Below are 25,488 nucleotides of genomic sequence, written 5' to 3'. Positions count from 1 at the left end.
TTACATTTTACTGCCTACAGTGGATATAAAGTCTACGCACCACTAAAACTAAAATAATATGGTTGCATAAGTGTGCACACCCTTAAAATGAATACTTTGTTGAAGCACCTTTTGATTTTATTACAGCACTCAGTCTTTTGGGGTATGAGTCTGAGTCTATCAGCATGGCACATCTTGACTTGGCAATATTTCAGGTCTGGGCTCTAGCTGGGCCATTCCCAAATGTTAATATAAAATGATGAAGCGCTCAACTTATATCCTTCAAAATTAAAAAATAATCAATCTACAAAAATCTAGTGCAAAATCCCCCACATAAATTATACACCCCCTAGTGGTCAATAGTGATATTCAACAGAATGACACTTAAACTGTGCAAAGTGATAAGTATTATACAAAATAAAATGCAAGATCAAAATTCAAAATTATTAGTGATGCCACACTGTGTAAAATAATAAAAGTGTTCAATACACTGTGGTAATGCTTTCACTCCATGCTGCAATTGTGCTCTTCGTGACTCTTGAAGTGACTCCCCTCATAAATAGCCAAAGTGCCCCCTCACCTTCAACATTCGACCCTTGTGGGTCACAAGGCTTTATATATATAATATATATCTGCCAGGATATTGATACTCCACTGCCTCCACCGACTTAAATCAAGATCCTCCTCCAAGCAATGGGTTCCTCTCAAATACCTTCCCTCACAATACGGGATCAAAACAGGGCGCATATGCAAGAGAAGAACAGACCTCCGTAGTGCAACACTATTTTAATGCACTCAAGGTTAAAATGACAAAAACACACTCACATGTCCTCCAACAGAGAGAAGCAATTTCCCATGTGCTATGGGTATACTCAGGTGTACGAAGATGGCGTCCGAACCCGGAACCACGTCACCCCTATGACCGGAAATACGTCGACGCGTTGCGCCACGATCACGTGGCTTCTTCAGGATGCCGCATTGGATGACAGGACTCCCTTTTAAGCTCTTGGAATAATTTACAAGGGGCGTGTATAATCTCCATTTTCTTGGAGCCCGATCTACACAGGACAGCCGTATGCCGCTGCTACTCCCCCTGGTTCTCCCATTATACCTTCTCTGCTTAAACTGATTACATTTACTCCTCAAACATAAATTACTTTATTTCAACAAATCGGTTTATATAAAATATTAAAATTATATTTAATTATACACTATATACAAGTATAAAAATGAAAAGGGGAAAAAAAAAAAAATTTAATTAATAGATGTATAAATATATATATGTAACTAGGGGATTAATAGATATATGTATAACATATATCCACTAAAATTAACTCCGCTCCCCTATATAAATTTATTGAAGCTACCCCATTCCATAAAAAATATTTTTTATTTAAAAATTAATTATATGTATTGTGATTATATTAAAACATATTATAAAATTTGAAGAAATATTAATTAAAATTAATTAAATAAAATTTAAAAAAACCTATTCCAATGAAACTCCTGTGTAGTACCCATACCACATGTTTACATAAATAAATACATACCTAAACCATTATACGCCACCAATTTTTACATTAAACATTATAAATTAAACCAAGCAGTATTAAAAATCATTAATGAAGCAGTTAAGGTCAAATTCAATATTTAAACCTCTAGGTGTCAGCGTTTGCATAAGAAAAATCCATTTCGACTCTGCCTGACTTATTGTTCTCACCTTATGGCTCCCTCTCCAATGTTTTTTATATCGTTCCACCCCCCAGAATCTCAATCCCGAGGGGTCATTCCCATGATGACTGGCGAAATGTTTGGAGCGCTGTGTTTTGGGTTACCCTTTTGTATATTTTTCACATGTTCTCTCAATCTAACCCACAAAGCTCTTTTAGTGCGTCCCACAAACTGCAGACCACAGTTGCACTCTAGAACATAGACAACCCCTTCAGTTTTACACGTAATAAAATCTTTGATTTCAAATGACCTCCCATTGCTCTTAGATATAAATGCATTCCTTTTTTGATTCTGCCCTTTTGTAGCTTTACAGACACTGCATTTTTTACAGGGAAAAAAACCGGTAACACTAAACAGGGTATTTTCTCTATTCACCCTCGGTGGATCCAATACATTCCTCATTATTTTATTCCTCAATGTAGGAGCTCTTCTGTAAATAAACTTGGGCTGTTCTGGCAATAGATTACCTAATATGGGGTCCATCTTTAAAATTGGCCAATGTTTCTTAAAAATGTTTTGGATCTTTTTATATTGTAAATTAACCACTTGCCGACCGCGCATAGCCGAATGACGGCTTCACCGCGGCCGGCCAGTTCTGAGTGGACGTCATATGACGTCCTCCCAGAACGCGCTCTCCTGCGCGCCCCAGGGGGCGCGCACCCGGCGATCTCCGTGATCGCTGTGTCCTACGGACACAGCTGATCACGAGATGTGGTGAAAGGCCGATCCCACCGGCCTTTTACCACGTGATCAGCGGTGTCCAATGACACGCTGATCACAGGAAAATGCAAGTGCCGGTTCTCGGCTGCACTTTCCTCACGCTGTCAGATCGTGAGGAAAGTACTGCCGAGAACCGGCAGTTGTCAGAGCGGGGATCGGCACCGATCATCAGGGCACTGATGATCAGTGCCCTGATGATCGGTGCCCAGCAGTGACCCCCGCAAGTTCCGATCAGCTGTGCGCCCACTAGCCCCGCCCACCCATTCCCAGCGGTGCCCCCACCTGTGCCCAGCAGTGCCCCCACCTGTGCCACTCTGCAGTGCCACCTACCTGTGCCCAGCAGTGCCACCTACATGTGCCCAGCAGTGCCACCCACATGTGCCCACCCACCTGTGCCCACCAGCGCCACCCACCTGTGCCCACCAGTGCCACCCACCAGTGCTGTCCACCAGTGCCACCCACCAGTGCCGTCCACCAGTGCTGCCAGTCAGTGCCACCAGTCAGTGCCCAGGGGTTGTGCCAGTCAGTGCCGCCAGTCAGTGCCCAGAAGTGATGCCAGTCAGTGCCGTCTATCAGTACCCATCATCAGTGTCACCTATCAGTGCCGCCTATCAGTGCCGCCTATCCGTGACCCCTAATTAGTGCTGTCTATCAGTGCCGCCTATCCGTGCCACCTCATTAGTACTGCCTATCAGTGCCCTTTAGTGCTGCCTATCAGTGCCCATCAGTGCCGCCTATCAGTGCCCATCAGTGCCGCCTCATCAACGCAAATCAGTGAAGGAGAAAAAATACCTGTTTGAAAAATTTTATAAAAGAAACAAATAAACTTTTTTTTTTTTTTCAAATTTTTTGCACTTTTTTTAATTTATAGCGCAAAAAGTAAAGCGCCCAGTGGCGATTAAATACCACCAAAAGAAAGCTCTATTTGTGAGAAAAAAATGATCAAAATTTCATATGGGTACAATGTTGCATGACCGCGCAATTGTCAATCAAAGTGCGGCAGCGCTGAAAGCTGAAAATTGGCCTGGTAAGGAAGGGGGTATAAGTGCCTGGTAGGCAAGTGGTTAAAATCCAAAATGACCGCTACTTGATCAACCATCTTCTTATCTCTATTTTCTACTTTATTTGCAATAAGTTTCTCTCTATCTATATTAGCCACCTCCAATTTATTTTTCTCAAGATCCGACACCATATATCCTTTAGATATAAACCTTTTTTCCAAAATCCTAGCCTGAGTATCATAATCATCTTTATATGTACAGTTCCTTTTCAACCTGATGAACTGGCCCTTTGGGATGTTGAGTAACCAAGGGGGAAAATGGCAACTCTCTATCGGAATGTAGCCATTCTTATCAACTTCTTTAAAATACGTTTTAGTACTAATAGTTTCCCCTTGCACTCGAATATCCAAATCCAAAAATTGAATGGATTGATTACTGCATTTCCATATAAACTTTATATTCTTCTTATTATTATTTAATTGTTTTAAAAAGTCCATTAATTTTGTTTCATCTCCTTTCCATATGATGAATACATCATCTATATATCGCTTATACATTGCCAGTTCAACAGGTTTATCTTTGTATACTGATTCTTGCTCCCAGTGGGCCATGAACAAATTTGCCACACTCGGGGCAAAACGAGCTCCCATAGCTACACCCCTAATCTGTCTGTAAAAAACTTTATCATACCAAAAATAATTGTGGCTTAGGCTGAAATCAAGACATTGTGTAATGAATCTTCTCTGTGTCCAATTGAGGTTGCTTAATTCCCTAAGACCCCACCCCGTAGCTTCTAGTGCGTCTTCATGGTTAATAATCGTATATAACGAGGATACATCGGCACTGGCCAGTATTATATCAGAACTCCCTTTTTCTGCTTCCAAAAGTTGAATTAGATGTTTGGTATCCCTCAAATATGATACCGTATTCTGGACCAATGGTTGTAAAAAAGTATCTATATATTGGCCTAATCTGGCCAATACCGATTGGATCCCATTGACGATTGGTCTCCCCGGTGGATTCACAGAATTTTTATGCATCTTAGGAATTGTATAAATTACAGGTATACGGCAACATTCCGGTACCAAATATCTACCCTCTTTACTATTTAGTATTTTCTTCTTTTCACCTATTTTAATTAGTTGTTCCAATTCCTTTTTGTATATCCTTGTGGGGTCCTTTAGTAATTTCTGATATGTGTTCACATCATCCAACTGCGCCTGCAATTCACTACAATAGTAATCCTTAGAGAGTACAACGATCCCTCCTCCCTTATCTGCCGGTCTTACTACTATATCTTTCCTTTTAATCAATTTATTCATACCTATTTGGAATCCACGGTTACCCTTCTTACTCGGAATATTTAGATTCTCTAAATCTTTATTAACCATTTTTTTAAAAACTTCCACTTGGTTATTACTACAAATTTGAGGATTAAAAACAGATTTATTCTTCAATGAGGTATGGGTAAATTTATCATTAGAATTCTTAAAAGCACTATCCTTGGCTCCTGTGAGCCCTAAAAAATATTTCTTCAGATTTAATTTCCCGATATATTTTTGCGTATCTATATACGTACTGAACTTATCCATATTCTTAGGGGGTGCAAATTTTAGACCTTTGTCAAGGACCATAATTTCTTCTCTTGAAAGCGAGGTCCCACGAATATTAAAGATCCCTTCCCCTACTGATCTCTTTTCCTTTTGTTTTTTTACTTCCTCTGCAGCCCCTTCTCTTCCTGGGCTTTTCTGTTTCCCTGGTATTGGACTCTTCTCTCCTTTGCCCCTCTCTAAAAAATCTCTACTGGGATAATAATTTAAAGGTTCAAACCTATTTTGAGTTGGGACGGGACCCTGATTATCATACCTAGGTGGATACCAATCCCCATTCCTAGGGCTTCTCTCATAGTATGGTTGATAATTCATCCCTTGTTGTGGGTAATAGTTCTTCGGTTGTTGATAATCTGACCTAGACTGATTAGATCTATACGGTTGGTAATATGGTCTCCCTCTTTTACCTCTCCCTGGTGGTCCATTATATGGTCCACCTCTCTTCACAGGTCTCCACCCATTATTAGGAGTAGGATAAGATTGCGAATTATATTGCTGATTCTCATTATAGATACCCCTCTCTGGTTCCTTATATGCCACATGTGGAGTGGGAGCTTTATTCACCACTACAGACTTAACTGGTGTAGAATTAGTGGATCCTACATCTGGGTTGGGAGCTGAGGATTGCCACTTAAATACTGAATTTTTGGAAAAATCATTAAAATCATTAAATATCCCTGTGATATTTTTTCATTTTCCTAAATTTCACTTCCGTATCAACTTTTTCAAGGTCTTTACTTAATCTTTTAGTCAAATTTACCATTTGTGGGGTGTCTTTAAATGGTTCTATTTGTTTCCTATATCCTCTATTTGCATTTCCAAGTTCCTCATTTTTTTTTCTGTTTTCTCTTAAGTAAAAATTCTTCCACAGAATCTGTATCCGTGAGCCCATCACTAATGAGAACATCCCATCTTAATCTTCTGGGGACCAACCTATCTTTTAGGTATTTTTCATGAGTGGCCATATCCCCCCATGTGGTAACCTTTTTCTCCATTAGGTGGCCCAATTTTCTAAAGAGAGTATCCAAATCTCCATTTTTACTGACTCCATCCTTATTAAATACATCTTCTAAATTAATGGTCCTATTTTCTAAAAACCCAAATACATCCATGTTTGCTGCGGGAGGTAAATTGGTACAACTAGACAGAAATAAATATACAAAAAATCCCCCTGCGCTCCACAGAACCTAGTGATCAAAAGTAAGCTGCTATCACCTATTCTTTATACCTCCAGATATGTGCAAACAAATAATATAAAATGATGAAGCGCTCAACTTATATCCTTCAAAATTAAAAAATAATCAATCTACAAGTGGATATATGTTATATGGATATATGTTATACATATATCTATTAATCCCCTAGTTACATATATATATTTATACATCTATTAATTAAATTTTTTTTTTTTCCCCCCTTTTCATTTTTATACTTATATATAGTTTATAATTAAATATAATTTTAATATTTTATATAAACCGATTTGTTGAAATAAAGTAATTTATGTTTGAGGAGTAAATGTAATCAGTTTAAGCAGAGAAGGTATAATGGGAGAACCAGGGGGAGTAGCGGCGGCATACGGCTGTCCTGTGTAGATCGGGCTCCAAGAAAATGGAGATTATACACGCCCCTTGTAAATTATTCCAAGAGCTTAAAAGGGAGTCCTGTCATCCAATGCGGCATTCTGAAGAAGCCACGTGATCGTGGCGCAACGCGTCGACGTATTTCCGGTCATAGGGGTGACGTGGTTCCGGGTTCGGACGCCATCTTCGTACACCTGAGTATACCCATAGCACATGGGAAATTGCTTCTCTCTGTTGGAGGACATGTGAGTGTGTTTTTGTCATTTTAACCTTGAGTGCATTAAAATAGTGTTGCACTACGGAGGTCTGTTCTTCTCTTGCATATGCGCCCTGTTTTGATCCCGTATTGTGAGGGAAGGTATTTGAGAGGAACCCATTGCTTGGAGGAGGATCTTGATTTAAGTCGGTGGAGGCAGTGGAGTATCAATATCCTGGCAGATATATATTATATATATAAAGCCTTGTGACCCACAAGGGTCGAATGTTGAAGGTGAGGGGGCACTTTGGCTATTTATGAGGGGAGTCACTTCAAGAGTCACGAAGAGCACAATTGCAGCATGGAGTGAAAGCATTACCACAGTGTATTGAACACTTTTATTATTTTACACAGTGTGGCATCACTAATAATTTTGAATTTTGATCTTGCATTTTATTTTGTATAATACTTATCACTTTGCACAGTTTAAGTGTCATTCTGTTGAATATCACTATTGACCACTAGGGGGTGTATAATTTATGTGGGGGATTTTGCACTAGATTTTTGTAGATTGATTATTTTTTAATTTTGAAGGATATAAATTGAGCGCTTCATCATTTATATTATTTGTTTGCACATATCTGGAGGTATAAAGAATAGGTGATAGCAGCTTACTTTTGATCACTAGGTTCTGTGGAGCGCAGGGGGATTTTTTGTATATTCATTCCCAAATGTTAATCTTCTGGTGAAGCCATTCCATTGTTGATTGGATGTATGCTTTGGGTTGTTGGCATGCTTCATGTTCAGCTTTCTAGCAGAAGCCTGAAGGTTTTGTGCCAATATTGACTGGTATTTGGAACTGCTCATAATTCCTTCTACCTTGACTAAGGCCCCAGTTCCAGCTGAAGAAAAAACAGCCCCAAAGCATGATACTGCCACCACCATGCTTCACTGTGGGTATGGTGTTCTTTTGGTGATGTGCAGTGTTGTTTTTGCGCCAAACATATCTTTTGGAATTCTGACCAAAAAGTTCAACCTTGGTTTCATCAGACCATGACACATTTTCCCACATGCTTCTGGGAGACTTCAGATGTGTTTTTGCAAAATGTAGCCGGACTTGGATGTTTTTCTTCTTAAGAAAAGGCTTCCGTCTTGCCACTCTACCCCATAGCCCACACATAAGAAGCATACGGGAGATTGTTGTCACATGTACCACACAGCCAGTACTTGCCAGATATTCCTGCAGCTCCTTTAATGTTGCTGTAGGCCTCTTGGCAGCCTCCCAGACCAGTTTTCTTCTCGTCTTTTCATCAATTTTGGAGGGACTTCCAGTTCTTGATATTGCTGTTGCACCATATTTTCTCCACTTGATGACTGTCTTCACTCTGTTCCAAGGTATATCTAATGCCTTGGAAATTATTTTGTACCCTTCTCCTGATACCTTTTAACAATGAGATCCCTCTGATGCTTTGGAAGCGCTCTGTGGACAATGGCTTTTGCTGTAGGATGCGACTAAAAAAATTACAATACTTACTTACTAAAACAGCTGAACTTTACTTGGGATTAATCAGAGGCACTTTAAATGATAGCAGGTGTGTACTGACTCCTATCTAACATGATTTTGAATGTAACTGCTCAATTGTGAACACAGCTACATCCTTAGTAATAAGAGGGTGTGCTTACTTATGCAAGCACATTATTTTAGTTTTTTATGTTTACTCCCCCCCTAAAGATTTCAGTTTGTTTTTTATTTGAGTCGTACAGTTTATATGTCACATTAAAAGGTGGAAAAGTTCTGAAATAATTTATTTTGGTCTCATTTTTTTTATATCACAGAAACCTAACAGGGGTGTGTAGACTTTTTATATCCACTGTGTATGAATTTACAAGGTCATTTCCACCATCTCCATTTGTACATTTATGTAGCAATGCAGAGTTAAAAAATGATTTAGAATTGATTTTCAGTCCAGAAGGATAGGTAAACCAATCACTTTGATATGAGAAAGCAATGTGTGATAAAGCAGGCAGGATGAGAATTTGTCACACATCTGTCACCAATTTCTCCTGCCCACCGTCCATTGTTTTCGTTTGCAACCATCTCATACAACTATACAAACACTATACATAATGTCAGTTAGGAACATTTATCAACCCTATGCACAAGGCTGCCTTTGGTACCAAAAACCATGATACTATAAAAAGCTGAAATATAAAAAAAATGGACCTAAGAAAACAGCAACATCACAAAAACTGAATGCATCTAGGTTGTGTTGTAGTGTTTGCTATCTGCAGTATACCTTCATTGCTTTCTTTAGTTGTTTGGCATCAAACACAGCAGGAGGCAGTGTGAGGGAGACCAGAAGATGTTCCAAATTGCCAGATAAGTCACTTTTCAAATCATCTTTTAATTCCTTAATAAAAAAAAAAAAAAAAAAAGTAGAACATGTTATGGTTACTAGCTAATTTCAGTCAAACTACACTGCAAACTAATAAAACAGGTAATAGATATTAGACTGCAATCTCACATTCACAAATCAATGGTTTTTTTTTTGTTTTTTTTTAAAGTACCTTGATGCATCATAAGTAGTTACAAGTCAGTGCACCTAAACCTTCTTATGCCACAGGACAATTGGAATGGCCCCTCAGGCTGATCAAAAAAATCTATTAGTTGTTGGCCAGCTAAAGCATCTTTTTTTTTTTTTACTTTACCATAGGATGAAGTAAATTAGATTCCAGTGGTTGTTTTGAGCAGCAATCAATTTTAATGGCAGACAATATCTACAGGTAACCATAACGATCAAGGTATCTCTCTATACAGAGTGGATGGAGGTAGCTCTCTGCCAACGGTTGTATCCTGATAGCCACAGTACAGCAGTTATCTGAATAACTTAACAGTGACTGCTTCCAATCAGAAAGGGCCACTGTTTGACCAACAATTTTCCATCTGGCTCCTTCAATTTTTCATTTGAAGGATGCTGAGCAAAAAGGTGGCCAACAGGGCCGCCCACATTGTGAATTTTGGCTGGTTTATCAGGAATTGTCTGAACATGGTATACGGACAGCCTAATATGTCTTAACTAAATATCAGGTCTTTTTTTAAACCAACATGGAGTTTGAATCTTATTATTACTGGTAATTTGTGATTTAACACAATCAAATATACAACAAAATATCCTGTGCACAAGCTCCTATACCATACTTTATGAACTGTGGCCTAAATTCAAGATCCATTGGTTATCTTGGTAATAAATGTCTATATTTATTGATCTAGAAATCAGTTTTATATTGTTATGCCAAGGAACACCTGGAAAATTAATTTAGTCAGCAAAAAGTGCATCCAAATATAAAACATTTATAAAAATAATTTAACTGACTTAATTATTCTGAGTTAAATTTTTAGCCAAACAAAATTTAGGAACATAAACAAGATCTGGGCGAGTATGGACCAGATTATGAAATAAAATGATTTATTCACACAAGTCTCTTACAAAACACAATATAATAGCCTGTTTCTGATGTACATAGACACCAAGATAATTTGCATAAAAGTTCCAAAATTCTCTGTAACATAATTATACTCTGTGTTTTATGGAATTCAACTTATTCCCCTGCAGAAGGAATAAGCCTCTTGCGACTTCTATCAGTGTCCAGCTGAGCACTGGTTAAAGCTTGTATGAGGAGTTTTCATTCTGTTCTGACTGTCCTATGAGGCTATATAACCCCTGACCCTCTGACTGGAGAGTGCTAATCACATGCACCCTTCCAAAGGAAAAGAAACCTCTCTAGCAATACACACTAAAATGAGCATGTTTAGAGTGACTCCTATAGCTCTGTACAACCAGCAGATGGATCGGGGGCCAGTAGAAGAAGGGGAGAATCAGAGAAGACAGTATCAAACAGCCTTTTTACACAATGCAGAGGATTAACCCCTTAGGGTTCACAGTGAGTACAACAAGCATGTTCTACTGCATAAAGACTGAATTTACTGTTGTGGGTTTAGTAACACTTTAAAATGAAGGCATTATCTGACTTGGTTTAAACTGGTCTCAAACAACCCAAAAATAAAAAAATGATAAAATATGCCTAATAGTTTCATAAAAAGGTCTGACAATATGCAAGACTGCAGCATTGCATTGTTGCAGTGGACAAGCCCTGGAAACCTCACAGCGTAAAATGTAATGCTAGCCCATACATGGTTTGAATTTTGGCTGATTCTACTGAATCAGAAAAAAATTCAAGCTGTGGGTGGTCCTCTCAGCATCACCCAGCTCAAGAAATTTCAATCTGAAAAATTGAAGGAGCCAGGTGAACAATTCTCAGATAAACAGTGACTGCAGCTCATCAAACAAACACAGTCGCTGACAGCTATAGGTACCAGCTATGAGAATCCAATAGCAGGTAGGGAAGATTCCTCCATCCATGTTATTTAGCATGGATGGGGTTACCAACTGGCTTTTCCTGAATGACAGCAATCTTAATGTGTGTGGCAAGCCCAAGACACAAGTACGCTTTTGGTGTACAGGAGGTTCACATGAAAAGATTATCCACTTTCATACAGATCTTCACAAACACATTTTTCTGAAATTCTTAAATTAAGAATTAACATATCTGAAAAATACCTTTCCACAGGCTGCCTCATATTCTTTTGCAATTAGCCGTCTCTGTGCATTGGATCGTTGTGTCAGTATGTTGATTAAGGAATCTTCATCAGTTCCTGAGTAAAACAGAATCAGAAATGTACCACCATTGTGGTTTATACAGGTGATCTAAGTTAGAATCTCCTAGTTTCTGACAACTAATTCAATAGCAAGTCAATAATGCATATCCTTTATTAAACCAGTCTCTCTAAATGCTGCTCACATTGTGACTTAAAAAGGTACTAAAACCTCTTTTTTCAAAATATATCTGAAATGGCTCCTGCTTAAAATATAAATGAAAGGCAAAGCATTTGTGTATACAGTCGGTATAGAAAAGAATCACCCCCATTTAAAATAATGAAATTGTGTTGATTTGCAGCATGAAATGAAGACAGACACAGTTTTTGTTTTATCCAGCTGTGTTTACTCAGTGCAACTTATAACATCAAAGTGAAAGATAAAACACCAACATGTCAGAAAAAAAAAATCAAACACAGAATCACGGAGTTGGAAAAAGGATCATCTGCTTGTGTCAGTATTTGTTGAACCACGTTTTGCTTTAATTCCAGTCATTAGTCTGTTGGGTTATGTTTCTACTAACTTTGCAATATTTGCACACTCTTCTTTGCAGAACTGCTCAAATTCAGTTAAATTTGATGGTGATGGTTTGTGGACTGTAGTCAAGTCAGTCCACATATTTTCATTGGGATTTAAATCTGGGCTCTGACTAGGCCATGCAAGGGCATTCACCTTTCTCTCCTTCAACTGCTGTGTGCTCATTTTTGCTGTGTGCTTTGGGTTACTGTCATGTTGGAAGGTAAACCTTCTTCTCGTTGATAATTTTCTGGCAGAGGGCAGCAGATTTTCTGTAAGAATTTTCCAGTATTTTGCCCCACCTATTTTTCATTCTATCCTGACAAGTGCTCCAGTCCCTGTTGCAGAGAAACACCCCATAACAGGATATTACCAGCTCCATACTTTACTGTATGAATGGTGTTATTTGGATGGTGAGCTGTATTGGATTTTCCCCAGACATATCGTTTCGTGTTGAGGCCAAATAATTCAATTTTAGTCTCATCTCACCATAACACCTTTTTACATATCTTCAAGGTGCATTTTGACAAAGCTTATTCATGACTGCATGTGGCCTTCTTGAGGAGTGGTATTTTTTTCTTGCAACTCTTCCATAAAAGCCACATATGTGGATAATTTGTGATATTGTTGTCACATGCACACAATGAATACTCTGTCAGAAATTCCTGCAACTGCTTCAGAGTTGCCGTAGGCCTCCTGGTATCCTCTCTGACCAGTTTCCTCTTGGCGATTTCATCCAGTTTGAAGGGTCTGCGTTACCTCTTCTTAATAATAGACTTCACTGTGCTTATTAGGCATTGATAAAGCCTTTGCATTTTTGTTTGTATCCATCTCCTGACTTGTGCCTGTCCACAATCTTTTAATAGTGCCTTGCCACCCATAGTTGATTGTTTGCTTCAGTTGCATTACCAGGAATTGAAATGCTCCAGGAAAGCTCTTTTCATGCAGAGCTAATCAAAATTACCACAGCTGATCACGGTTGAAAGTCAAATGGCTTTGTGTTCAATTGAGATTTAAGTAAATTTTAGGAGGGTGTGATCCTTTTTCCAACTTGAGGATTCTGTTTTTGAATTTGTTTTATTTTTTCCTGACATGTTGGTGTTATATCTTTCACTTGGATGTTATAAGTTGCACTGAGTAGATACAGCTGAAATAAAAAAAAAAACAAAAAAAAACAAAACACTGTTTTCATTTCAGGCTGCAAAAGAAAAAAAAATCGATTTTAAAGAGGAAATTGTTCTTGTTTACACCCAATGTAGTTATAAAAAAAAAATTATAAATACAGTTTTTCCTGTTTATAAGTGATCACATGCTCCCTGTTCTCAGCTGCATAAGGAGCTAGTGGAGGAGAAACAGCAGAACACTAATCTTCACAGTGAATGGCTGTGCAGGGGCTGGGGAGAAATGTGTGGGCAGAAGTCTGATCATTGGATTAGCTCCCAGCACAGATAGAGAACCGACCACAGTGTGTTCTCCTGCATAGTGTGAACAGAGGGACCAGCAGGAAGACCAGGGATTTCACACAAAGGAACCAATACAAAGAACGGGATACTTTTTCATACAAATGCATGGTACAGCAGGCACATATCAGTAACAGGAAATGTTGAGTTTACATATTCTTTAATGTTTTAGATAAAGGTTTGGATTGCCTCCAAGTCTCATATCTTTCTCATCTCTCCAGAAAGAAGACTTTTATATCTGACATGTTTAGGCTGTCCATACAGGACAACTAATCCACAGGGACCTCATTCTCCTTGATGTAGTACTAGTGCAGTGGTGGGCAAACTTTTTTTTTCAACTGAGCCAAATCTCGCCAAAACCACGATTGAAATTTATTTTGAGAGCCACATTTTTAAAACTGAAAATACATCCCCCATATAGTAATTCATCCCCCATAGTAATTCGTCCCCCATAGTAATTCATCCCCCGATATGGAAAGGAGAGGAGTTAGTCACGCTGCCCCGCCTACATCCTGACAGCCATTGTTTGCCACGCTCCGTAGTTTGCCCATTGCTGGGCTAGCTGCAGAGTCCTGACTTTTGGGGCGGCCGCCCGAGAGGAGGGAGGGGAGCGGGCGCCCGGCACACAGAAGAGCCGCATAAAAGTTTGTAAAGAGCCGCATGTGGCTCGCGAGCCGTGGCTTGCCGACCACTGTACTAGTGCATGGTTTGCTGCAGATATCGAACGGATACAAATCTCTTTTGGATTATTTTCTATGGGGACTCTGAAGCTAGCCTGAGAGTGCACACAATTTGATTTAAATGCATCTCACAGACTAACCTTTACCAGATCAAAGAGATTTCAGAATCTGGTGCAAACTCCTTAAAGCCTAATGCCAGTTTTATTTATTTTAAGTTTTAGACAAATTTGGCAAAACATTCCTACTTCCTGTCCCTGTGATGCCCATACAAAAAAGGGGGCATGAGGTTGTTACTTAGACTTACTAAGACAGGAAATAATATACATTGTCAGAGCTTATTTATCCTCTATACACTGGTTTCTGATTCCCTTGGATGAATTATTGTGACTGGTTTAAAAGCAACGTATCTACACTAAAGCCGCACTCCAGCTAACATTTTCTATGCAGCTAAATGCCTTCTTTAATTACTGTTACAGGTGTAACTAGCTGTAGTTACAATCCCTGATGTGACACTAACTAGTAGTTGAATTACAGAACATGAGTGGCTACTGAACCTGGAGATTGTGCAGCTAAAACTCCTGGAACTCATTCGCTTTGCAATCAGACCACAAATCTCTGCTGCGAAAGAGACCTTTCATGGACTGCCTTTCCAAGACCCAGCTCTGTGAAGTAGCTGTATTTGTTCATAACCAAGACAATGGACTTTGTTTATAAAGGGTTTAAATGCAGAATTGTCTCACATTGACTGTGCTTTGCTACAGATATTAGCTTCCTCCTTTGCAGGCTCAAAGAAGTCACTGTTCCGACAATTCTTAAAGGCTTTCATAAAAATGATGAAGTGGCAAATGACTGAAGTGCAAAAACTAAAGCTATTCAGAGAGAAGTGTGAGATTAGCAATGATATGGCTTCATAAGGCCTTATTCACAGTATGTTCAATGCAAATGAACACCCAGCACAGTGTCTTTTTGCTGGCTACTTTTTGTGTGCAACAGAGCTGCTCTCATAGCCAGGGGGGGTCCACTGGGGGCAATCATAAAAAAAACAATAGGCCACCATGGTCTGTATGCTGAAGACAGAGTTAGGACCTCTGTGCCATTCCCTTTACCAACAATTTAAGTTACTGAAGAAAAAAAAAAAAAAAAAATAGGTCCTTGAATTTTTGTTGTATAATCCAAAGTCTGACTCTACCCCCTGAATTTCACTGTAACATTTGAGATTTGTTGGACCTTGCAATACTTTTCAAGCATCAGTCACGGTCCACGTCCTCTCTGTACCACCATATTTCAGCTCATAGCTGACAGCAGGGGACCCTGGTGTGGTCCTCTGCCATTATAGCCCATAAACTTCAAGGTCTAACTTGGGAACTTCCTTTCAACTTTTACATATCTGACCATTCTCACCTGACCATTCACTACCAAAAGGTACTGTCACCCACTGAAATGCTACACACTAGATATTGTTTCATTTTCCTCAGCGCATTCTGTAAACTCTGCAGTGTATGAACATACCAGAAGTAAGTTTCTGGGATGCTGCAATCACCATGTCTAGCATATCCTTCCAGAACTACAGTTGCTTAGATCACATGTACATACTACTAGTTCAAATATTTGGGTAAAAAAAACAGCTGAACTTCCTGGCTAGGTTAGCGGGCACAGGATTTACTGTTTGGACTGGTAATGCTAATCTTCAGGGCTAATATTCAATATGTCCAATAAAGGTCCACTGATTATATATGCTAGCTTCCTTATTTTGCAGTGGTCAAATTAATATAAAACACCAATAATAAACTTGCGTTTTTGACACAGACAAACCTGATGCAACATGAATGTGAAGACCGAGTCAGAAACTGTAAGAATTAGGACAAATTTAATACCCAACTCTACGCAGTAATAAAATAATTAAAAATGTACCCCACCCCCATATGATCAACAATACGATGCTTGTTTTTTTAGGGTATTACTTAACACAACATAATAACTTACCTTACTCCATGTTCTCATGACAGATGGCAGGCTGTTTTTCTTTCAGATATGGAATATGCAATAATTTCTTGGATGTGTACAGAAGAGCACCTGGTACAATGGATAATCCAACTTAAAGTACTTTGAGCCTCAGTTCACACTATGAACTGATATGAACCACATAGGAACCACACCGTAATCCTGTGCGATTCAGTGTAATGCGATTTGAGCCCATTCATTTTGAATGGGCTCAAATTGCACCAAAGTCATGCATTCAGCAATTTTTAAAGCAGCATTGCAACCAAACCATTGCCGTTTAGTACTATGTGGGCAGTGCAATCTGAATGTAGTGGGGGGGGGGGGGGGGACGGGGGGGGGACGGGACGTGCACAGATCGTGGGTTTCCCACACCACATTCTAGTGTGAAACTAGACTAAGTGAGATGATCTTTTGTACCAGGCACTGCTCTGTACACATCCAAAAGTTTACCATCCAGCAAATGCTTGCTTAGTTGCTATCAGAGAGGCAGCAGCCTAGGGCCAGAACAGGTCCCACCTACACTATATTTTCATCATAGATTCTTTGACAGAAAACCCATCTTACAGGATATCAATCAAAACCAATTTTGACTATTATCAGTCCAGTGCTATCACACACACACATATTGGGGATTTGGAATGTGATCTACAGTCCCAAAGTCTTCCTCCCTGCCAGCTGCAGTTTCAATGACCAGTCCCTCAAAGCTGCCCTTATCATTGCTTCGCTCACCAACATCACCATGAACAATGCAGGATGAGCAGCCCTGTCCTATCCTAATGAAATGTCTGCTGCTGCTCCTGCATTGTCCATTATGACATAGGGCTGTCCACCCCACATTCCAGCACTTGAGTGCAGAGAGACTGCTGGCTGTTTCTGAGCCATGTAGGCAAGTATTATTCTGTGTTAGATCATTCCCTAGATAAATAAGAACTATATTCTTCAGTGGAAGGAGGGACATTATAATTTTAACTATTTTATTTTTGCTCACATTTATGCTTCACAGAATATAAAATAAAAAAAAAAAACACTTACCAAGGCCTTTGATTGCTTTCCTGATAGCATCAGCATCCCTGCCTGCACTGAATCCAGGGAAATCTTTAACAGTTCCTCTGCTGCCAACCTGCGACAGATCAAACAAACTGTTGCACATGACTGGTTAAAAGCAAATGAAACTTTACTAAAATTCAAGCTACAATATATATATAAAAAAAAAAAAATAATTGGACATAATTCTGAAAATAATTCAGAGCACTTAGTTAAATTTAGATTCAAATAAAATAGTCTGTTATGTGAGTATTAAATTGTTTACCTGTGTTATCAGCCCAGTTTACTATGTATTATTATACAGGATTTATATAGCGCCAGCAGTTTACACAGCACATTACGACACAATGGCAGACAATATAATACAGTAGGAATCAGAGGGCTTTGTTCATTCGAGCTTACAATCGTAGCTTGAAGTGGGTTTAAAAATGGTTTAGTTAATAAGGGTAAAACAGACAGATATCAAGTTCAGGACAACGTCTACTTCCGATCGCCTAGGCGATTGCAGTGGAAGTGGGAGTGGGTACCCGCTCCCCCCCCCCCCAAATGCCAATCCTTAATGGGGAGCAGGGGACAAAGCATTAAAGCGGAACTTCCCCTTTTGGGTGGAGCACCACTTTAAAGATTTATTTAAAATAATCAGCTGATATGGATTTTTGATAGAGTGGGGAAGGATTCGAACCACTGTCAGGTTATGTAATGAGATTTCTCCTGACTTCCTGTCCTTCAATGTTTTTTTTAGATAAGAAACAGAGGCAACGCTCCAACAAAGACAATTTTTTTTTTCCCCCCCACAGAGTAGGGGAAGGCTAGAGAGAACCTGTGTGTCCCTATTGCAGATTTTCCTCACTTCCTGTCTGGTAAGATTGTTGTCAGCAGGACAGGAAATTAAACTAAATCTCTTCCAAAATAGGCCAGGATAGAAGTAAAAATTGGCAGTAGTTCTAACCCGTCTCCAAGCTACTCAGAACTAGATAAAAAGGTTTTGGATACGCACAAACACTTTAAAAGGTATGGTCCTTTTTCCCACAGTTTCTAATGCTTGTAAAGCAGCATAGTGTTATCTAGGATTCACCTTTAACATCTGAGTCACTTGAGATCATATTGGCTTAGTATCCACCCATCACATATGTTTCTGTGCCAGTGTTAATTACTGCCACAATAAAAAGCTGCCTTACCACAAAGCAGTGGAGCATGAAACACAGTTAATCAAAGCCACATATTTTCTCCTACACTGTCTCAACAAATTCCAAACTCAAATGATTTACAGTAGGTTGAAACATAGCCATTGCACATCCTCTGTATCAGGAAGTTCTGATTTGTTTTCACAAAAGATTTTCCATACAGTCACATTCCAGGCTTTCCCCCACCACCTCACTACAATGTGCACTGCAATGATCTATTGTCCTGGCCTCCAGGGTATTGGCCGCAATACTGGCTGAATTACAGCGCACAGACTTTGTAACAACCTCAAAAGCCATGTTTTGTGGCCACATCAACATGACACACTGTAGGAAATATATTGTTTTTGTAAAAGGAGAAATTATTCTATCACACGAGTGCAAGGACCTAATACTAATACCTAACTTCGTACAACTGGTACCAAAGTCAGCCATAGATGGATCGAATCTCTGTGGGTTCAGCAGGGACCATCCAAGATCCAATCCACCTATGGGCAGGTTGGTTGTACTGAAGTTGATCCATTCATCAACTTCAGTACATCAGTACAACCAGCCTGTTTGATTTTTTCCATGTGATCCCTGCCAGTGGCTATAGCCGCCAGTAGTGATCATGGTGTTCTGCTGGAAGGAAGGCTCCCCACCAGCAGAACACAATAGCACTGTGGGAGGGATTCCCCTATCAAACACTGACTCTGTTGGAGGAACTGAGCAATTTTCTCTCCTTTCACACACGGAGGAAGGACATAAAACTGCATAATCTATGAGCTGATAAATAACCGTTACGATATGCCTTATTTTTCTGTGTTCGTTGGGGCAGAAAGCAGTCAGAATCAGTCTCACAGGGACACAGCACCTGAATGGGTAAAACAGAGGCTCTAACAGTGGTTTATATTGCTGCCTGTGACCCTCTTGGAGGAACACCTTTCACTACTTCTTTACTGGGAAGTGAACCCAAAGTAACAGAAATTCTTACTCTACCCTACTACAGTCAATAAATGTAGTATAAATATAGGAGATGGAGTGCAATGATGGTGTGTCAAATGGCCCAAAATAATTCTTCATATTGGCCCTTTGGGCATTATTCCATAAACTGACCCCAACTGGGCATGTGTCCTTCCATTCACACCAAGAACTGGGCATATGTACTCCCGCTGACACCAATGAAGGGGCACAATTCCTCCCAATGACATCAACAATGGGGCACAATTCCTCCCAATAACACCAAATGATGGAACACAACTCTTCTCACTGACACCAACAATTGGACATTATTCCTCCCACTGACACCAACAATTGGGCATATGTCCTCCAACTGACACCAATGAAGGGGCACTATTCCTACTACTGACACCAACAAAAGTTATTGTTTACTCCCAGTGACACCAGGACAATTTACACACACACACACACAAACACACACACACACACACACACACACACACACACACACACACACACTCTCTCTCTCTCTCTAAAGGGCAGTATACGGTTAAATTCTGGAGACTTCTGGCAGTTGCATTGGATCACAGCACTTTCACACTGCCCCATACCTTTTTAAATAGCCCTGAAAAGGATTGGAAGTACAGGGACTGTGTGTTTGAATACTAGTAACATGAATATTATGAATGTTGGTTGCTAGAAACTGGAAAAACTAGCTCTACTGCAATATATGTACAGCTGCACAGTCATACCATAAAAAGTGTAACATTTTATAACTATTCAACTCTCCAAGGTTGTCACTTTAATAGCAACAATGTTATTGATAAAATAATTCAGATCGGTCTCATAAACCACACTATGAAGGAAACAGCCAAAATAAGCATAGGAGGAGATGTAGATCCGGGAAGGTGGCTGCTTTAATACACACACAAACATTTCATGTGGATCTCAAGGTTATTTATAGCACACATATTACCAGTAACTTTACAAAATCAAGTTGCATCTGCACCATATTTAAAGTACACATAAACCCAATCAATAAAATATCAGCTTTAACACGGTACCTAGCAAAAGTGGGCCTGTTCCAGAACAGGAAAAATTTGGACTATAACAACGATGCTAAAGAACTGCACTATATGCAGCAGGGGAGTGCAAAAGGGTAGCATGTATAGGAAAGAAAAGTGAAGCATATGACAGCCGGCAGTATGTGTGGAAAAGGAGTGTGAAAAGTATGATAATTGGACAGAGGTGTGAATGTGAAGTGCAAGAAGTGTGACAGTGGGCAATATAAACAGGAGAGGAGAGTGAGGGGTATAAAAGCGGGCAGTAGGTACAGTTGAGGAATGCTGATGGTATGGCAGGAGGCAAAACATGCAGGAAGAGAGTGTGGAGTGTAAGACAGCAGGCAGTATGTGCAATAAAGGAGTGCATTATGGGAAGAATAATGTGCAGAAGATGAGTGCAAGGGATACTAAAGGGAGGTAATCCGTACAGAAGTAGGTAGTGTACAGTGAATGTGAAAAGTTTACACACCCCTGTTAAAACGTCAGGTTTTTGTGGTGTACAAAAATGAGACAAAATAAATTTGAGAACTTTTTCCACCTTTAACCACTTGCCCTCCAGAGGATTTACACCCCTTTCTGACCAGGCCATTTTTTGCGTTACGGCGTTGTTATTTTAACGGATAATTGCACGGTCATGCAATGCAGCACCCAGATGAAATTTAAGTCCCCACAAATTGAGCTTTCTTTTGGTGGTATTTGATCGTCTTTGCATTTTTTATTTTTTGTGCTATAAGCAAAAAAAACCGACAATATTGAGAAAAAAAAACAATATTTTGGACATTTTGCTATTAAATAAAAATATTAAAAATGTAAAAAATCAAATTTCGTCATAAATTTAGGCCAAAATGTATTCTGCTACATGTCTTTGTTAAAAAAAAATCCCAATACGTGTAAATTAATTGGTTTACATGAAAGTTATAGCATTTACAAATGGCGGTATACTGGGATTTAAAAAACAAAAACAAATTCCTACTAGTAATGGCGGCGAACAGCGATATTTAGCGGGACATCCCCAGTGACACCAATACAGTGATCAGTGGTAAAAAAAAACAGCACTGACACTGTACTAATGACACCGGGCAGGAAGGGGTTAATGTGAGGGGCGATTAAAGGGTTAACTGTGTGTAGGGATTGTTTTACTAGGGGGCGGGGGTGTGCGCTTTACTGTAAGCACACTGATCGGGATGGCTGTGCACAGCAGTGTGCCCGAGCTGACAGGGAGGAAAACTGTTTGTAAACAAAACAGTCTTCCTCCCCATCGGTGATTGTTGGTAATCACTGGGCCCCGGCGGGTAACCACCGGCTGGGACCCGGTGACTGACATCCGTGGCCGCGAAGGGCCAAAAAAAATTATGGAATATTTTATAGTGAAGTGTAAAACCATAAATAAAAATCAATCAAAAGCTTAATAGCTTTTTTTTATCTTAGTAAATGTGAAATTTTTGTACAGCAACATTGTCTAGCCTGCAGTTTTTAAAAAACGATGTGCCTACACATCTCCACTCTCCTGACAAGATGCTGCGTTCTGTATACAGCTTGACTAAGCAATATTTCAACACTTCGTTTGCTTCTGCACAGATCATCAATCCATCTAGTTTAAAAGCAAACTTTCTTTGGTAAACATTTTTTGATCTAGACACACTGGGCCTTTATTTAGGCCTGGTTAACATCTATGTGGGTTTGTGGCGCACGTTTGCATGGGCATGGAAGCCCATTCATTTGAATGGGCTGCCGTGCCTGTGATTCCCACAGGAAAAAGGTTCCATCACCTTTCTATAAAAACAGAAGCCAGGAAATAGCATGGCGCTTTTGCATTTCCCGTCAGTTCCCGCACCTGCTCTGCATTTTTGAATGCATAAGGGTGCCATTTAAAATGAATTGCAGCCCCACACGTTTTCAAACAGCAGCACATTTTGACTGCGAGGGATTGCGGGTATGGGAATCACTGCGATTCCCGCAACCACCCACATAGATTTGAACCAGGCCTCAAACAAAAATGATCTCCTCCAAGTTATCCATTACACTTGGAACTGTTCTTTCTTTTTGCTTTACAATAAACAAAATGATACCCACGCTCAGATAGTAAGCCCAACGTAAAGGGAAAATGGTTAGAACTGTGAATGTCTATATCCCAACCAGAATACCTTCACTTCCTGACAAGGGACAGGCATCGTCATTACAGAAAGAGAAGGTAAATGTCCAAACATTACCATTCTGTAGAGAACAATAAAATCAAAGTGTTTCAAACTTTTTTCCCTTCTAACAGCTGGGGTTATCTTTAGAGTTCACTAGTCTACCTTTATTTACTAACTGCTATTTCTACACTATTGGAACACTGGAGATAATCATGGAAGACCACTATATGGTATAGAAGGTATATCAATTGGAAGGGACACTGTGATACCAGTGCCAGTCTTCCATACAGTCATATATAGTTGTACACTATGACCATGTCAGTGTAAATAAGAGCTGGAGCAAGAGATGTTCATTGTTGGAGGGCCTTCAGTGTTCTCATATACAATGTAGTCTGGCCTTATACTTGAGGCAACTTCTGTACAGAGTGCCTTAGAAAGGAGGCTTAGGAGGTCTGATCACTCTGATGGAGGAAGCCTGGCAGGGTCAGGAATAAGGCAAGTATTACACCTTATTCCTCTACCCCTAGACTTAATGAGCATTTAACTCTTGCATTGTGGGGAGGCCACACTACAAGGGTAATTTTGTTTCTGTTGCTCGACAATAGACGTTAGTAAATCTACGTCTGCATGAATTTCTACAGCAGTTCTGTGATTCACACACTTCTGCCACTTTGCATAGTCAGGTAGAAAAAATCTCCAATTTCCTGGTTCAGCCTAGCAGCTACCAGTGTCACGTTGTGACCCGGAACTGGCAAAGGGGTAATGACTCTTTCTCTGCTCCAATATGACAGCATCTTGAATCACATGCTCACCATACCAGGTCATTCTTATGTTGTCAGGTGCCACATGGAGCAGCAAGGGTTAAAGGAAAGATAGTTGTGTGCAGCTAGTGTGACAGCCATGAAAATGAGACTAATGCTTTACCCTGCACTGGCAAAGCACATGTTCACTTTAAAAACTATTTAGCATTGAGTGTGCTCTACTGCATATGGAACATTCTGAATGACTTTTCCTAGTGTTACAGTAATGAACTTCCAAATGGAGAACTTTCCAGAAATTGTACTTTCCATAGTAATGAATATGGTTGCATGTAGATAACATTATTCCTGAGTTTAATATACATTTTAATTCATGGAGTTATAAAGGTCCTTTTCAAGGGGCTTTAGGATCAAGATGCTTCTGGGATCATTCACAGTTCATTGACAGATGCATCTTTCTTCTAAACAATACCACCATACTTTAAGCTTTTGTATTCCCATTGACTTGTATGGTGAGAGGCGCTGCCCTGATAGTTAATGAACACAGGAGGTTACTCACACGGCATGGGCGCCATTAATTTTTTAACCCCTTAATGCCATGCCTCTCATCCCTTAAGAGGTTTCTGATGCTGGAAGGTGGGGTTTAGGATCATGTGACCGCTGTGATTGGTGGCCACAATGGTCACATGATCAGAAAGCTCCTGATCGCAAGTAGCAATTGGGAGCTTTCCATTCAGCACCAGTAACTGTACAGGCTGCATGCACTTGGCACAGGTCTATTTACATTTGGGTGTGGAAATATGCAGCATCTTGGCATCTAGAACAACCCGCGGAGAGGCAGCATATTTGTGTACTCTCAGCACAATAGGGGTTAATGAATGCAAAGTGTCCTGATTTATTGAGGTGGGGATTGTGACATCATTAGCCTACCTTTCCACTTCATCCAATCAGAGATTTGCATTCATTGAGCAAATGAAATTAATTTTTGAATGGTGCCTGTGCCAAGCGAGTGACCTCCTGCGTTCACTAAGCAGCAGTTCGACATGGGACCCAGAAGCGAGTAGAGATGACGGTAGCAGCAATGTACTACTGTATGTTCAGCTTCCAGGGGGATCCCACAGGTACAGCACATTCCTTTACTTAGGAATGAAGTTGGTGTTATAAGTGGAATAGCTTTGGAGACTACCAGGGAACATGGTGCTCCTCATCTTTTCCATCATTACATTTTATTACATCTCTTATTGGTGAACTGAGGTTCAAGAGTATAATGCAATAACCACTTGCACAACACCTGCTATGGGAACATTTAAGGGTAGGATTTACATTCTCTAGTTGCAAGTCTAAAGACTGGAAGGCAAAAAAATGAGTATTGACAACATGGTTCACTGATGCATAGAATTAGGACGTTACGGTATGTAGGCCTTTACAATCAAGAGGCTCGATTAAAAGTTAAACTGTACATACCCACACGGATGCCATTTTGAAGTAGGATTGACCTGTTGAAAAAATAAGAGCTGTAAACTTTATAACTTATGTTTATATACTGTATAACTTTACATTAATCGAGTCTAATATATTGCACGCATTAACTAAAATATAAACAGTTACTTCTTTTCACATTCAGCACAACACAACAGAAATGGGTTTCTAAATACAGAAGGGTAAAAAAAGGCATTTGTATCATAATCAGCAAGACTGGGTACCCCAAAAGACCTCTTTTCACCTGAGGCAGCTGTTAGCTGCATATGGATAACTGTGACAGTCAGGTTAGAGCAATTTCTTTAGCCATTTTGTTTGTAAATACAAGGGAACTACAGTAGGTGTATGTAGATAACCAGAGAAGTGAATAGAGAAAGAACACTACATAGAAGCAACTGTAAAAAGTGAAAATATATGACTTAAATTCTAGGGGGATACCAATAGAATATAGATGGAGGGGGTGTACGTGTTTATTACTTCTATATGTTTTGTTTGATTAGATTTGTTTTTCTGTATCATTTGTCATGTGTAGCACTGGATGGGACTACAACTATATTATATTCAATTATTTTTATTTTTGAATGGTAATAAACTTCTTTCTTTCTTGATGGTCAATGTTAAATATGGTGGAGAAATTTTGGTAACCACAACTTCAAAATAATTTCCTAAAAATTTTGCAGTTCAACTGTCACAGAC

The 25,488-nt window shown here is 39.6% G+C and overlaps 1 protein-coding gene across 2 annotated transcripts in view; it reads right to left on the bottom strand.

Moving 5' to 3' along the window:
• ANXA3 (annexin A3) overlaps window positions 1-25,488 on the bottom strand; it is an 80,592-nt gene that overhangs the window by 44,665 nt on the left and 10,439 nt on the right. For both annotated transcript variants that reach the window (XM_089676226.1, XM_089676235.1), the window contains exons 2-5: window positions 24,778-24,809; window positions 17,225-17,312; window positions 11,440-11,534; window positions 9,118-9,231 (exon numbers count right to left, since the gene is read on the bottom strand). In XM_089676226.1, the coding sequence (XP_089532352.1) occupies window positions 9,118-9,231; window positions 11,440-11,534; window positions 17,225-17,312; window positions 24,778-24,792 (312 nt within the window). In that variant the 5' untranslated portion in view covers window positions 24,793-24,809. The remainder of the gene's footprint in view (window positions 1-9,117; window positions 9,232-11,439; window positions 11,535-17,224; window positions 17,313-24,777; window positions 24,810-25,488) is intronic.

Source organism: Staurois parvus, unplaced genomic scaffold (assembly GCF_062004578.1).
Source record: "Staurois parvus isolate SC_StPar_1 unplaced genomic scaffold, SC_StPar_1.0 ptg000013l, whole genome shotgun sequence".
NCBI classification, from domain to species: domain Eukaryota; kingdom Metazoa; phylum Chordata; class Amphibia; order Anura; family Ranidae; genus Staurois; species Staurois parvus.
This window is presented reverse-complemented; position numbering and strand designations above follow the sequence as displayed.